This window comes from Bufo bufo, chromosome 4, assembly GCF_905171765.1.
Source record: "Bufo bufo chromosome 4, aBufBuf1.1, whole genome shotgun sequence".
Classification (NCBI taxonomy): Eukaryota; Metazoa; Chordata; class Amphibia; order Anura; family Bufonidae; genus Bufo; species Bufo bufo.
Genome location: NC_053392.1, coordinates 269268052 through 269285294, shown reverse-complemented (window position 1 = coordinate 269285294; position 17243 = coordinate 269268052). Strand labels below are relative to the sequence as shown.

The 17243-nt window shown below is 39.6% G+C and overlaps 1 protein-coding gene across 2 annotated transcripts in view; it reads left to right on the top strand.

The window, feature by feature from the left end:
• The window catches only part of COL21A1 (collagen type XXI alpha 1 chain), a 465445-nt gene that overhangs the window by 195010 nt on the left and 253192 nt on the right, over positions 1-17243 (top strand). For both annotated transcript variants that reach the window (XR_005778297.1, XM_040428578.1), the window contains exons 4-6: positions 2975-3143; positions 5278-5494; positions 11468-11641. Coding sequence is in view for 1 of the 2 variants with exons in the window: in XM_040428578.1 (XP_040284512.1) it covers positions 2975-3143; positions 5278-5494; positions 11468-11641 (560 nt within the window). In the remaining variant the exon portion in view is untranslated. The remainder of the gene's footprint in view (positions 1-2974; positions 3144-5277; positions 5495-11467; positions 11642-17243) is intronic.

Genomic DNA, 17243 nt, shown 5'->3' with positions numbered 1-17243 from the left:
CAAACAGGCCCGCAACTGTTCCCCAGGGCACCCCCTTGTGGAAATCTCCCTTGTCAAGGTGTAGGTGTTCCGCAGTTTTTTGAGGAAAGTGCGGACAATAAAAGAATTGTCATTTGCAACCTGTGCGTACCACAATGAGCAGGGGCATGAACACTAGGGATGGCCTTGTGCTTCGCCCGGCAGTCATTTCACGGAACATGCGAACATATGGAGATATTCGCACCCGCCATATTCTTTTACATTGTGAAGAACTTTGACCCATGACACATCCATCAGGTGGTACAGGACAGCCAATTGAGACATTTCAGCACATAGACATACCCCCTACCTTATAAATAAACCTGATCTGGCTGCCATTTTACATTCAGTGTTTTACCAGTGTAGGGAGAGGTTGCTGTGTGGAGCAGGGACAGGCTGTTAGGTACACCAAACGCTAGCTAATAGGGCCACAAAAGTCATTTTAAGGACTGGTATAGGTGTTCTATTGATTGGTGTGATACACAGAGGGGTGCGATATACTTATAATATACTTTTATAATGAGTCAAAAACACATAGATCTATATAGTGATCACCAGGAAGTCAGGGGCCTAGGGGCTAGGGGCTTACTAGGGCCATTTTTATATAGGGTAAGGTTCCAGGTGGGGTCGCTCTTATCAGGGCGGGTGGTCTGGGGTTAGGCTATAAGGGCCAGAATAGCGCCCCCCTGTAGGGCAATATCAGGGACAGTTCTTTGCCCACCCTGTCCTTCAATACCACATCATCATCTAGCCCAGGGACAGATGTTTTTTTGCTTTCCCTCCGGGATTCATGGATGTGGTAGGACATATGGATTCTGATTTGGTGTCGCCGAGCACCTGATTTAGTGCCGCCGAGCACTTGTTATTGCCTACCACATCTATGCTTTTTGCTTAACTTTAATAATTTAATTTTTTTAAATTTTGAGGGATATCTTTTCCATTCAGACGTCCGGAAAATGGGTCCGCATCCGTTCGGCAATTTTGCGGAACGGGTGCAGCCCCATTCATTTTCAATGGAGCCGAAATGTGCTGTCCGTAGCCGCATTTGTGGATCCGCATCCGCATTTGCGGATCCGCACTTCCGCATCCGTGCTTCCGTTTCCGAATTAAAATAAATAAATAGAACATGTCCTATTCTTGTCTGCAATTGCAGACAAGATTAGGCATTTTCTATTATAGTGCCGGCGATGTGCGGTCCGCAAATTGCGGAATGCATATTGCCGGTGTCCGTGTTTTGCGGATCCGCAAAACACTTACGGACGTGTGAATGGACCCTCATAGTAACATTATTAAAGGTTAAGTTTTATCTTGTATATTCTAATGGATTGCCTTCCTTGTACAATGTTATAATATACTTTCTATGTTAGAAAGTATTTTAGAATGCATTTGTATTGTGCAGCAGTTGAGTGCGGTTCTGCTGCGATACTGCGTTCGTTCGCAAACCGTCCCGGTAGATGTTCGTCCATCACTAATGAACACTAGCAAACTCACAACCACGAGCATGATCCGCCACATGGCATCAAAGCACCCTAATAGGTGGGCCGAACGGCTGGGTCCACAACCAGTGTCTGCGGGTCACACCACTGCCTCCTCTTTCCCTGTGTTCCGTGCTGGCCAATCCCCTGTCCAAGACGCAGGCCTGGATGCCTCCCGCCATGCACCTGGACCTTCGCAAGCACCATCAGCTAGCACATCCACTTCTGTGTCCCAGCGCAGCGTACAGATGTCTATACCCCAGGCCTTTGAACGAAAGCGCAAATACCCATCCACCCACCCACAGACCATAGCACTAAATGCACACCTTTCCAAATTGCTGGCCCTGGAAATGTTGCCATTTAGGCTTGCGGACACTGAGGCCTTTTGCAGCCTGATAGCGGTGGCTGTCCCGCGGTTCTTTGTCCCCAGCCGCCAATATTTTTAATGGTGTGCAGTCTCAGCCTTACACCAGCATGTGTCCCGTAACATCACCCGTGCCCTGACCAACACAGTTATTGGGAAGGTTCACTTAACGACTGACACATGGACAAGTGCTTTTGGCCAGGGACGCTACATTTCCCTGACGGCACACTGGGTGAGGAGGCCGGGAGCGAGTCTGGGATGGCACAGGTGCTACCGACGCCAAGGATTGCGGGCCATACTTCCATCAGGGTTTCCGCCACCACCTACGTTAGTTTCTGCAAACCCCCCTTCTCTTCCTCCGCCTCCTCCTCTACTTCCACCTCTGAATTATCATCTTGCAGCACCAGTTAGACATCAGTCAGTATCTGGAAGCAGTGTAGCACTGCAGTGGGGAGCTGTGGCAGGGAATAAGGGATCAGACTGAGCTGTGGCTCTCGCCACTCAACCTACAACCAGGCATGGTTGTGTCTGATAATGGTTGTAACTTGGTGGCGGCTTTGGAGCTCGGCAAGCTCACACACATACCATGCCTAGCTTTATATACAAGTAAATATACAGGAAAGGATGTTTCCTAACAATTTTTCCCCTAAAATCGATTTTATCTTTGGTTTTGAGCGTATTATTGTCAGTCTGTAAAAGCGGCGTACTACTCGGACAACATGGTTCCCAGCAGTGACCTGGGAGTCCAAGATGCATCCAGACATCCTCCAAATTCTGTTCCTGAACCATTTTAGTGGTGTTTCCATCAATTTCTGACCTTTTCATGTGAACCAGACACCCTCCCCTCTTCAGAGCAGGGGGTGCCTGGTTTAATGCTCGGGTTCTCCCATTGACTTCCATTGTGCTCGGGTGCTTGGTAGAGCACCCAAGCATCCCGAGGTGTTCTACTCGAGCACCCGAGCACTTTGGTGCTCGACCAACACTACTGACCACCCATTGTAGTGATCACTAGGGGTCCAGGCTGTGATCATCATGATTACAAAACAGAAAACAACCCTTTTAACTATTTTTGTTCAGTTAACAGGTTACTCTAAATGTCTTTCTTTTTGCACTACAGAATCTGTTTGCCCAACAAGAATTCCAGTGACAGCTCGAGATGAGAAAGGTTTTGACCTACTTTTAGGTTTGGGGATGAATAAGAAAAATGCAAAAAAAGTTAAAGGTTCCATCCCTACAGCTAAAGCTTATGAAGTGACATCAAAAACTGATCTTACAGAGTTTACAAGGTAATTTATCTATTTATCTATCTATCTATCTATCTATCTATCTATCTATCTATCTATCTTTCGATCTACTATCTATCTATCTATCTATCATAATGCTACCATATATAATAATATAAAATGTGTAAGAATGCTGCATTTGTTTCCTTAAGGCTCAGTTCAGACCTGAGCGTTCTGAAAGGAGCGCTCTGTATGCGCGATTGTGCGGGCGTTTACAATCGCGCATACAGAGACAAGCGTACACACAGTGTCGCGCGTTCCCGAAAGTCTATGTACGGGAACGCGCGACAAGCGCCCAAAAAAACGCTCCTGTACTTGTTTGAGCGTCGGGCGTTTTACAGCGCGATCGTACGCGCTGTAAAACGCCCAGGTGAGAACCATTCCCATAGGGAAGCATTGGTTTCTCCTTGTTGAGCGTTTTACAGGGCGTAGGAACGCGCTGTAAAACGCTCAGGTCTGAACTGAGCCTAAGGCTCAGTTCAGACCTGAGCGTTCTGAAAGGAGCGCTCTGTATGCGCGATTGTACGGGCGTTTACAATCGCGCATACAGAGACAAGCGTACACACAGTGTCGCGCGTTCCCGAAAGTCTATGTACGGGAACGCGCGACAAGCGCCCAAAAAAACGCTCCTGTACTTGTTTGAGCGTCGGGCGTTTTACAGCGCGATCGTACGCGCTGTAAAACGCCCAGGTGAGAACCAGTCCCATAGGGAAGCATTGGTTTCTCCGTGTTGAGCGTTTTACAGCGCGTAGGAACGCGCTGTAAAACGCTCAGGTCTGAACTGAGCCTATAGGGTTTTTAGGACTGTAAAATTAATAGCCTATCCTTAAGATAGGCCATCAATATCAGAAGAGTGGGGTTCAAATTCTCAGTACTCCCAAGGATTAGCTGATTATAAGGGTCGGGAGTGCAATACTAGGCAAAAATAAAAGGACCTTCAAACAGCTAGATGATCGTTGGGGATACTGGATGTCACATGACTGATCTGATATTGATGGCCTACCTACCCTAAGGTTGGGTTCACACCTGAGCATATTCGATAAGCGCTTTTTACAGGCGTTTTTATCAGGCGTTTTTGAGGCGTATTTTGGGGCGTTTTTGTATTTTGGAAACGCGCGTAGTACGCGCGTTTGTGGGATTAATCCAATGAAAAACTGCCACAATACGCGCAACAATATGCCCCAAAGAAGCTCCTGTACTTATTGGGGCGTAGCGCGCTGTAAAACGCTCAGGTGAGAACAATGCCCATAGGGAAACATTGGTTTTTGCCTGTTGAGCGTTTTACAGCGCGTTAAAACGCTCAGGTGTGAACCCAGCCTAAGAGTAGGTCATCATTAGTGATGAGTGAATTTTTTGAAAAGTTTGATTCTGCTTCTTCGCCGAATTTTACAAAAAAATTTGCTTTGCGACGAATTACTTCATTATGAAGCACATTTCTTTGTAAGTAGTGGGTGCAATGACAGGGACCGGAGATTATACCGCTCCCCGCCATTGTGCCCCTCAGATGCCGCGTTCATACATGATCACAGCATCTGATATAACTAACAGAGTGTTAAATAAAAAAATAAAAAAAAATCATTCTTAACGGATCCATTTGCTCATGACGGGCCAGCTCCAGCCATCTTGCTTGAAGATCTGGCACAAAATCTTTCATCATACGTCACCGCACACGGGATTTCGGCCAAGATCTTCAAGCTAGATGCTGGCGGCTGGCCTGTTGCAAGTAAATGGATCAAGTAAGTATGATTTTTTTTTTACACTATTTTAGGTTAAATCGATTCGCTACCACGAAGCACGAGGAAATTCGGTTTTGCGGTGAATCAATTTTATTCTGAAATTTGAATTGATTTGCTCAACACTAGTCATCATTATCAAAATCCTATGAAACTCATGCAACTAATCAATATTGAAAGCAATTGTTTATTTCTGTTGTATTTGTCTGCCTCATATTGGAGTTGGAGAATAGTGATTCAGTTTTTATTTTGTAGAAATGTTTTTCCAGAAGGTCTACCCCCTTCTTATGTCTTCGTGTCCACTCAGAGATTTAAAATTAAAAATAAATTAATTGTCTATTTCTGTTGTATTTGTCTGCCTCATATTGGAGTTGGAGAATAGTGATTCAGTTTTTATTTTGTAGAAATGTTTTTCCAGAAGGTCTACCTCCTTCTTATGTCTTCGTGTCCACTCAGAGATTTAAAATTAAAAAGAAATGGGATTTGTGGAGAATAGTTGCACTTGATGGGACAGTACAAACTGCGGTTTCGCTGAATGGAGAAGACAAAACATTGTCCTTTACTACAACCAGTCAAACAAATGATACCCAAATTGTTAGGTTTGTCACACCTGGAGTAAAGGTAACAAATACCAACAGATTTACTTCTATAATTCTTATTATTATTTCTTCATACTTTAGGAAAAAAATTTTCTTGATACATACAGTATGTTATGGTTATATAGGCTGTAGGAGATTAGAAAAATGGGTCTGCATTTGTCAAGAGAGTGGGACACCTGCCTCTCTCCAAAAATTGTCCTGAATTACTAGTTCTTATTCTATAGAATCCACATTTATAAAAAAAATTGTGTTGAATTTTTATTCTGTAGAATCAATTTGCTTGGCTCTAGTTATATACCTATTTGAAGATATTATATAATGCAATGTGTATTTAAAGGATAACTGCCATTTCACTACCAAAAATGTAATTCTTAACATATGTGATGCTGAACAGAATATATTCATGAAGCTTTATTTTTCAAATTTTCAGCTCTTAGCAACCCTATTTCTCTGTGCCTCTATTTCAGCATCTTACTAAGATGGCCTCTTCTGCACTTTCTGTGGTGATATTTGCCATGTCCTTGAGGGCATCCTGTATTTACTTCACTTCCCATAACCCCTTGCTCTCCTCACATGAACTAGCAGGACCAATCGGAATTCAGATAACTTCCCCCAGAGCAGTGTGTATCCTCTGACATACAGCTAACCAGAGACAGACAAGACCAATCAGAATGCAGATAACCTCCCCCATTACCCCAGAGTAGTGTGTATCCTCTCACATACAACTAACCAGAGACAGACAAGACCAATCAGAATGCAGATAACCTCTCCACTACCCCAGAGAAGTGTATATCCTCTCACATAAAGCTAACCAGAGACAAGCCCTGCAATTACATGAAATCAGTAAGCAGCCTCTTAAAAGTCACATTAAAAAGATTTTTAGGAACCATTTTGGGATATATATAATGTATTAAATAACTTTTATTATTTTACTTTTAGGGGTAAAGATAAAAAAACATGCAATTTTTACATTATTTTGTGGAATTTTTTTATGGCGTTCACGGCATGCTAAAAATAAAGTTGTTTTATTATGTGGGTCACTACACTGATGACATTCCAAGCTTTTCAGACAATACCAGAATTACATCAATATGTTCAGTACAGGGGAAGATATCACTGATATAAATCGGGATGCAGTGAATGCAGCTGTAAGTGAAAGTAAAAGCAGGTTTTACCCGTGATTATTCCTGAATGTCAGCTTTCCAACAAGACCAGTTGCATGTTTCTAGCTGCTACCATTCAGGAGATAGCACCTTTTAAAGCAGTCCTCTCCCTCCGCTTTTTGAGTCCGGACACTCAGGGCTGAGCTCCTCCTCCTAGTGCTCTGCTTTTTTTTTCTACTTTCTTCTATTTTTATCAGAGAAGAGACAGCTGCACATGACAATGCTGTCAGAAGAGGCCTGCTCAATGTGAAAGTAACACACATTTCTGGGTGTTATCAGGTGAAACTGAAAAAAGATTAAATTATAAATCACAAAAGCATTTATAAAGCAGGGTGTCCTATACCATTAGAGTATAAAAAAATGAAACGGCAGTTACACTTTAAAATGTAAGAATAGATTTCCTTTAGGCAGCTAAATTGCACCTTAATTTAAGAATGTATAAGCTGTTATATTTATTTTACTACATTCCCTGTTATAAAGTGTGCAGTGCAGATATATGTGTCTCCATGATAAACAAACCCTGGGTGTCTGATCTTGTAGTCATATCCCCTTCTATCTGCCATGATCTTCTTGTAAATCTATATCATGTATGTTAAGAAGAAAATAGAGGACGTATAGAAGGAAGTGGAATGAAAGATAAGTCTATTTTACTTTTGTTAACTAGTAATTTATCTTATCAATGTTGAAACTCACTGGGTTTTTAAGGGTTTACGTATATTAACAGCTATTGAAGCTCTATACTCCGCCTCTTCTTCTAAAGTACAGTATATGTGAATGGAATGCCCCCTGACCTCTTTCACATCACTAATGGCACCTGTCAGGGGGTGCCTGTTAATTCTATTGATTTCATATTACCTGTAGAACATCAAGCTTGTGCTATGAGAGAGCCCTCTTCAGTTAGAATTGGATATAAAGCACAATGGCACGTGTCATGTCGTTATATGCAGATGATGTTTTCATTTACTTTACCAGCCTTGATAGTACACCTTGCCAGCTTTCATTCTGCAAGGTTAAAGAAAAGAAAATCTAGATTCTACCCATCGACAATTCCATCTTCTCTATATTAACCCCTTACCAATATCTGTCGTAAATATGCTGTGGATGGCAGTTCTTTAAACATGGCACTTGCTCAGAAGCTGACCAGACATTATAGCCACCCGTTGTCTGCTGTTTTAAACACCTAGAGGTGGAGTCCATAATCAACAATAATAACCATTATAGCCTTTTAACCCCTCAGGTACCCTGTTCAGTTGTGACAATGGCATCTGAGTGGACTTTTCCCAAGAGCACTGTGCTCCCAGAGACCTAATGGCTACCCCTCGCCAAGATCAAGGGAACCATTCAGTTGAGATGGCAGCCTCAGGCCTTTTCATGTCTCAGAGGCCAGTCATACAGTTCGTATGGAGCCCTGTCTGTGTCATTGCTTCATTAGAACACTGTGAATCTCCCATAGGCTGCAATGTTCAATCATTGTAGTCTATGGGAGAAGCGATCAGACAATCACATATTAAAGTCTCATAGAGGGACAAAAAATAAGTGTAAAATAAAAAATAAAAAATATATAAAAATATAGAAAAAATCTAATCACTCCGCCTTCCCATATAAAAAACAAACAAAACATCATGAGCTTGACTGTATCACAAAATGCCTGTACTGTAAAATATGAAATTATTTCTCCTGTATAGTAAATGGAGTAATGAAAAAATTAATGATTTCCAATTTTTTCATCACTTCATCTCCCAAACAATTTAATAGAAAGTGATCAAAAAGTCATACACACTCCACATGCTGCAAAACATGTCTGGTAGAGATGAGCAAATCGAATCTCATGAAGTGGAATTCGATCCGAATTTCAAGAATTATTCGATTCTCCTAGAGGCCGAATTTCCTCGTGCTTCGTGTCAGCGAATCGATTAATCCTGAAATTCAAACTTACCGCCTCCATTTGTGGCGAAGGGCTGCCAGCTTCTATCTTGCTTGAAGATCTCGGCCGAAATCCCGTGCAACGCAAGATTACATAACATAACGTAATCTCGCGCCGCACATGATTTCGACCAAGATCTTCAAGCAAGATGGCGGCAGCCGGCCCGTCGCATGCAAATGGACGTTGTAAGTTTGATGTAATGTTTTTTTATTGTTAATTTCACACTGTACACTCAGATGCCGCAATCATATATGAATGCAGCATCTGAGGAGTGCAATGACAGGGGTGGCACTATCGCAGCTCCGTCATTGCACCCGCTACTTACAAAAAAATGCGCTTTGTGGCGAAGTAATTCGTCACAAAGCAAATTTTTTTGAGAAATTTGGCGAATCAGCCAAATCAAATTTTCAAGAAATTCACTCATCTCTAATGTCTGGTCAGGTTTCGTACACATAATTGAAGACATTTTTAACAGCTTTTTTTTTTTTTAAACTACAATATAATGCTTAAAGAATCATCTGCCAGGATATTTTTAGATATAAAAAGGGCTGCTAGCTGGCTCCAGCACATTTGCAAAAAAAGGAGTGCTGTAGCTTTAAAAATTGATATGCAATATGAGCAGAGCCTTAATGGATGTGAATGGCTGGCTGCAGCAGAGTAACACATTAAACTAAGCCTTGTTCTGTTCCTAGCTAAAACCTCTCTCTATCAATTAATGAAATCAATCCAGCTTGTGTGTCTAAATATATGTCTTTCTATGCTTAGTCTGTGTCAGGGATATCCTGCTGTATCAATGTACAGTACAAGCTTAGAAGACACATGGCTTCTATTCTTGGGATCTGCCTATGACACATATCTATGTCGTCCCTCCTGATTAACTGAGGCTGACTGCAAGGCATTATGGGCAATCCTACCAGCCAGGACCCCACCCAGTCGTCATGTGATCCCCTGTCTTTTTCCCTGCCTTGCTGTGCTTACTATTGCTTATGTAAAATGGTGGATACCACTTTGCATTTTGAGCAAGTTGAACTAATCAAATATCAAAAACTTTCACTTCTCTTGGAAGCCGATTTTTTTTTAAATTTGTTTAAAATTTATTTACTCACCTCTAGATATGACGCAATAGGCAAAATGTGAGATTACTTAGATAAGCAGGATTGCTCTATTTAAGATGATAATTCTGCCTAAGATTCTATATTTACATAGAATCTTACCTATTGCAGTGGCTAATATCTTTTTTTCAAATTGGCACGTACATTGATTGAATAAAATACATATGTAAATTTTGCAACTGCTTACAAAAAAATAAAATAAACATTATAGAGGACCTGGCCTTACAAACATGCTGGACTACAACCTGGCCACTCACATCAAGATCGTCCCTTTTTGGTGGCCTATAGAACTAAGATTACCTTGGGTACACATAGCATAGCACAGAGCATCTCACATTCTCTGGGGCAACCCTAAATTGATGTAGCCACCAGCTTTATTATTTGAATGCTGGTCTTTTAAATTGGAAATCCTTATACCAAATGTAAAACCTCTACAATGTCTCTAATTTACAGTATATAGCTCTCACTGATATTTTAGAATTACCTATCAAATATTTCAAATTGGATACAAAAGACCTATTCCAGTCTCAATAGATGTTCGACAATTCATTTATTTCAATTCACTGCATAACACTTTTGACATAGCACATAAAGAATTTATACATTTCTCCAAATTCAACACTTTTTTCAAACGTAAATATGAAATTCTAGGCAACAAGAAAAATTTCTGGAAATCTGCTCCCTTTCTTTATTGAGAAAAAGATGCCACATCGTCTCTACTGCTCAATGGAGTCCAGCTTTAAAATATATTATAACTAACTTTAACTGCATCACTCACTAGGAATCTATGTCAATAAATAAAAACTCCATTATTGGGAAAGTTGTTAAGCTGATCTTGATAATTTTTTTATAATAGAAAAAAACTGGACCATGAAGAGAATATATCTGGCTATTCCCCAAAAAAGTAAAGATGATACTACAGATTTCAAAGAATAAAATGTGTACCCCAGCTCAACTGATAAGTGCTGGGGCAATGAGACCAGAGAGGCACACATCTATAACTTTTCTGACATTTCCCAACAATGACATTATTATTTATTGACATATGGGGTCACTTATCAAACTGGCGTAAAGTAGAACTGACTTAGTTTCCCTTTGCAACCAATCAGATTCCTTCTTTGATTTTCCAAAGGAGCTGTGAAAAATGAAAGGTGGGATCTGATTGGTTGCTATGGGCAATTAAGCCAGTTCTATTTTACACCAGTTTGATAAATGACCCCCATAGTGTATACTCACAACTTAATACAGGATAGTAGTAGCCCACATACTTATCGACACTAAAATAGACATTGGTGGAAGTGATGCATATGATCACCACTATCCATTTCTGTAAAAAGAATAACAGTTTTTAAAGATTATAAGGCTTCTTATTTGTGTCTAACACACAGATATTTTTAATTCCTATGTTATTTTTGTTTAATATTACTTGTTTCTCTATTTCTTATTTTAGTTCTAACTTACCTTAGCTTAATGTTCTGAATGCACCCTACATAGTTTTCAGAGCAGATGTATACCCAAAGGTTTTCTTCAACTCACACACACTTTCTACAAAACTTTGCAGGTCACTTCATAGACCCATTGGCCTTATTCATCATCTGACTATGCTCTTGACTGCCATATTTCTTGGCACTATAAGTTATGTTAACTTACATTTTTATGCAAATTTATAGTAAGTACACTCATGTATGAACATGACGATGGCACAGGAAAACTTTTTAGTTTCACTTTATTCTAGACAATTTTGTCAGATTCATATGCTTGACAGTTTTAAATAATATTTTTTCCTTCTGTAACAGAAATTATTTGATGAAGGATGGCACCAAATAAGACTTTTAGTGACAGAAGAGGATGCAACTTTGTATATTGATGACAAAGAAATCGAGACAAGACGACTACTACCTGTTATAGGCATATATGTCAGTGGGCAAACACAGATTGGAAAATACTCTGGAAGAGAAGAATCTGTTCAGGTGAGTGTGGGCATGTGAGTAAGTGTATTTTGAATTACTACAGGCAAGTTCTACATCAAAGATAATGGCAACCAATTTGATCTTTCTCTCAAATATCTGTTTGGCTGCTGCAGTTTTTTTTTGTTTTACTTCCCCCCTTCCAACATTTTCCATGATTACCTAAAACATGACATATGTAAGTAGTTTTACTTTCAAAGATCTATTGGTTGTCAAAGAAGTATGAATGATTGTACACCAATTATGTTAAAACATATAAGATCACTTTCACATGACTGTAATATGAAGGCAAAGATCTCTATAACGATGTGAGTTTGGGCTAGTAGACATGTGGTTGGGCCAGGATACTTGTCTTTATGGACTTATTACATTCATATGAAACTAGCCTTAGGGTGAGTCCACATATAGCAGTACTATAACTGTTTAGATCAAACTTTAAGAAAGACTGTATTTTACATGCAGCAGTCTGGCCCTACCTTTAGAGAAAGTAATTGCACTTTACAGACTCATTACTCAAAGGACATTTCATTCAGAAATTTACACAACTGACTTATTTTAAAGAAAAACACAAATGACGAGCAGGAGCTGTAAGGCTATAGTTTACAATACCAAGGCTCCCTTTTCCTTAAGCAACCAAACCCAGATTGATTTCTCATGTTGTAATTTACAAAGTAGAAAGTTCTCTTATGTGACTTCTCTTACATTCTCTGGGATCGATGAGAACACTCAAGAAAATGTGAGTTATTATTCAGTGCTGCTGCCTGGCAGTTGACATGGTCACAAACATGAAAATATTAGGACTTATGGGACATCCACTTAAAAAAGTGTTGCATCTGTTTTACATAGAGAATGTGAAATGTACTAACATTTGGATGCTTTAGCATAAAATTAGACACATCTAGAAGCAAATGCAGCAAGCTTGATTATTTTTGTTAGAAATCCAATAATCCCAATATTTACTGTGTTGATGTCTCAGTAGAGAAGGCTTAACAACCACCCTAGCTATTGCTTAACCCACTTATTTCCATTAGAGATGACAACATTTAGGGAAATTCAATTTGGCAGAAATTAGCAAAGAAATTTGATTTGTCACAAATTAATTTGTTGTGAATCGCTATAAATCAGGTATATCCAGGCCAATCTGCCTTAGTGTATGGCCACACAGAGCAACCATGCTTTGGTGAAAAACACGGCCATTTTAGCCCGAAGCTGCCTGTCATTTAATAATGAAGACCGCACTGTATATTCCTTGTTAATGGCCACACGGCAACTTTAAACATGGATTGTTGCAGGTATGGAGTTTGACTGGTTAGGTGGGGGCACAATATGCAAATGATTGCTGTTATGGCCTGCAAACTCCTGCAGGTTATTTGACAGTAAACATAGAATATTAATCAGCTATGGTATACCCACCTCTCCAACCCCAGAGCTCTCCTGCCCTACAGGTGGGAGCCCCTTTTCTTCCATCAGTTTTTCCTCCTTTTCCACATCATCTAATATCGATGAGAATATGTCATCAGGAACATCCAGCTCCTCCTCTTTCTGCATCTTGCTGACTTTTCTGAGGATGGTTATCATTAAGATCTGACCCCCCCAAGGAGTACAGACTAGATGATATTGTTGGCATGCTGGCAGTGGAATAATAAAGGCTTCCATCTTAGTTTATGGCCGATGTAGGAATAAGTAAATGTAGGAATGAATAAATAAAACTGACGCGGCATAAGTCTACTTGGCCTCTTCCTGTAATCTCCCTCTCCAATATTCTTCTATTATTTGTTTTCAGCAACACAGTCCCTAGCGCATGAGTGCTTGCCACATCTCTCCCTATGTTCAGCTTACAGGACAATGGCGGAGACCACACAGGATGAGGGTTTTAAAGGGCTGTGACATCACAGAGGATGGTTATCTTAGCTCAACAGTAATTGCAGTAATAAAAAAAAAAGCCATACTGACTTAACAGCATTCAAATTTTAGAGTAGTGGCTTTGTGGATGCTTTTATATTGGTTATCAAATTAAGTTATGTCCTGAACAATTTCCACAAAAAAAACCCCCCGATTTGTAATGTAAATAGCCTGAAGGTTACTATAAGCAATCTTAAACATATTATTTTAAACATGTGTGAATACTTTAACATGCCCCTAAAACCACAACCTTGAATGTGATATCCTGTGGGTTCCACTTAAAGGATTTACACGGTTGTAAAATATTCACTTCTAAATGCCGTCTTTCTTCTTGGAATATCCAGTTCAGTTTAATATTTTACTAACAGTGATGTGTGAAAGTCCTATGCTGTGGTTTGCGAGATATTAACTATTAAAGTAAAGAAAAAAAGCAGGAACACTTTTAATTCCATAGAGGATGCAATAAAATATTTGAATCTCCAATTCATAAAAAATTATATATATTTAGATTTATATACTGTATATTTGTCACAGTAGCAGATTGAAATAGTATAATTCAGATGAATCTGTGTTCACTAGAGATGAGCGAATCGAAGCTGACGAAGTGGAATTTGATCCGAATTTCAGGAAAAATTGATTCGCAACGAATGAGAATTTGTGGTAACGAATTGCAATTTTCCTAAAATGGCGGCTACATGTGTGAGGACTGAGGACACGGGGCAAGAGACTCTGGGAAGGCGAGATCACCCAGATTGACATGCCTGCATACAGCCAATCGGCATCAAGCCAGCCCTGTGATGTCACAGCCCTATAAATACGACAGCCATTTTAGATTCTACCATTTTCCAGCTTTCAGAGAGCAGGGACAGACATGTGAAGGCGTAATAGGGACAGCAATTGGAAAAACCTCATTGTGGAAACCCCCCCAGAAAAAATGATTTATAAGTGCAAGGAAAGGATAGGGAGGAATCATTTCACAGCATCTTAGGGACATTAATAGGAAGGCTATTTACAAGTGCAGGCAAAGATTATTTGGGGATCTAAATAGCCATTAGACAGCTCTGTCATTCCAGCTATTTGTTATTGGGCTGCAAGTGTTATGTTGAAAAGCCTGTAGTGGCTTATATCTTAGTATCTTTAGAATCTTATATCAGTACTACATGAAAATATATATATACGCATTTCACTTCTGCAGTTATTTCTGGTAAAAGCATATAGGGACGTATTACAGTAAAAAAAAAAAGAAAATATATACGCACTGCACTGTTGCAGTTATTTCTGGTGAAAGCGTATAGGTGCGTATTTCAGTACTACAAGAAAAATATATACGCACATCACTCTTTACGTTTTTTCTGGTCAAAGTGTATAGGGTCGTATTCCAGTACAACAAGAAAAATATATTCTCAGTGCATTTCTGCAGTTAATTCTGGTGAAAGCGTATAGTGGCCTATTTCAGTCAAACAAGAAAAATATATTTTCAGTTCTGCAGTTATTTCTGTTGAAAGCATATAGAGGCATATTACAGTAAAAAAATTAAAATATATACACACTGCACTGTTGCAGTGATTTCTGGTGAAAGTATATAGGGGCGTACTTCAGTACTACAATAAAAATATATACGCACTTCACTCTTATTTCTGGTGAAAGCGTATAGGGGCATATTTAAGTACTACAAGAAAAATATATTCTCACTGCATTTCTGCAGTTAATTCTGGTGAAAGTGTATAGTGGCCCATTTCAGTCCAACAAGAAAAATATATTCTCAGTTCACTTCTGCAGTTATTTCTGTTGAAAGCGTATAGGGGCATGATACAGTAAAAAAATAAAAATCCATACACACTGCACTGTTGCAGTTATTTCTGGTGAAAGTATATAGGGGCGTACTTCAGTACTACAATAAAAATATATACGCACTTCACTCTTTAAGTTTTTTCTGATCAAAGCGTATAGGGTCGTATTCCAGTACAACAAGACAAATATATTCTTAGTGCTTTTCTGCAGTTAATTCTGGTGAAAGCGTATAGTGGCCTATTTCATTCCAACAAGAAAAATATATTCTATATATGCGCACTGCACTGTTGCAGTTATTTCTGGTGAAAACTTATAAGGGCGTATTACGGTACAACAAGAAAAATATATATTGTAGGAAGGTACAAGGTGTTGTCATTGATGGTAGGTATGTGTCACCAAGGTTTCTGGCCTCGGTGAAGTAAGAGCCGGTATTTTCATATGTCAGCAGCAGCTCATGCTGATTGACACTTTGCTATTTAGTATGACTGTAAATAGCTGATCCGGGACAGCTCTTACTGGAAGTAGTCAAAGTGCTGGGTGGGTGACTACTCCCCACGTTCCAGGCCGGGTCTTGGCAGGCTTATAAAAAGCAGCCAGCACTGTCAGGTGGTGTGGATTACCTCCCTCTGACAGTGGAGCTCTGGAGATCTCTGTATTATGGTCTGAAGACCGTGTGTCAGGCGAGCAGGCCGCCTTAAAGGCTGCAAGTGGACTTTCTGAGGCTGAGCATTCAGCCAGGTGTGAACTGACACCCAGGATACCAGGTGAATTTTATTTTGTTTTTCTGTGTGTGAACAAGCACCAAGCCTGAAAGTGACTGTTGTGTTACTTTATAAGTGTGAATAAACGCTGAAGAGTGATTTACAACCTGGTCCTTTGCCTCTATACTGTGTCTGCTAACCTGGCTAGCAGAGCGAATCCCCACAATACACACTTCACTATTTAAGTTTTTCTGGTCAAAGCGTATAGGGTCGTCTTCCAGTACAACAAGAAAAATATATTCTCAGTGCATTTCTGCAGTTAATTCTGGTGAAAGCGTATAGTGGCCTATTTCAGTCCAACAAGAAAAATATATTCTCAGTTCACTTCTGCAGTTTTTTCTGTTAAAAGCGTATAGGGGCGTATTACAGTAAAAAAAGATAAATATATACGTACTTCACTCTTTAAGTTTTTTTCTGGTCAAAGAGTATAGTGGCCTATTTTAGTCCAACAAGATAAATATATTCTCAGTTCACTTCTGCAGTTATTTCTGTTAAAAGTGTATAGGGGCATATTACAGTAAAAAAAGATAAATATATACGCACTTCACTCTTTAATTTTTTTCTGGTCAAAGAGTATAGTGGCCTATTTTAGTCCAACAAGATAAATATATTCTCAGTTCACTTCTGCAGTTATTTCTGTTAAAGTGTATAGGGGCGTATTACAGTAAAAAAAGATAAATATATACGCATTTCACTGGTGCACTTATTTGTGGCAAAAGCATTCAGTGGCCTATTTCGTTATAGAAAGAAAAAAATATACGCACTTCACTGGTGCACTTATTTGTGGCAAAAGCGTTCAGTGGCCTATTTCAGTACAGACAGAAAAATATATACGCACTTCACTGGAGCAGTTATTTGTGGCAAAATCGTTCAGTGGCCTATTTCGTTATAAAAGGAAAAAAATATATGCACTTCACTGGTGCACTTATTTGTGGCAAAAGCATTTACTGGCCTATTTCAGTACAAAAAGAAAAATAGATTCTCTTTTCACGTCAGCGGCGGTTATATGTGTTGAAAGTGTTTAGTGGCATATTTCAGTCCAAACAGAAAAATACATTCTCAGTTCACGTCGGCGGCGGTTATATGTGTTGAAAGCGTTTAGTGGCCTATTTCAGTACAAAAAAAAATAATACTTTCTCAGTTCACGTCGG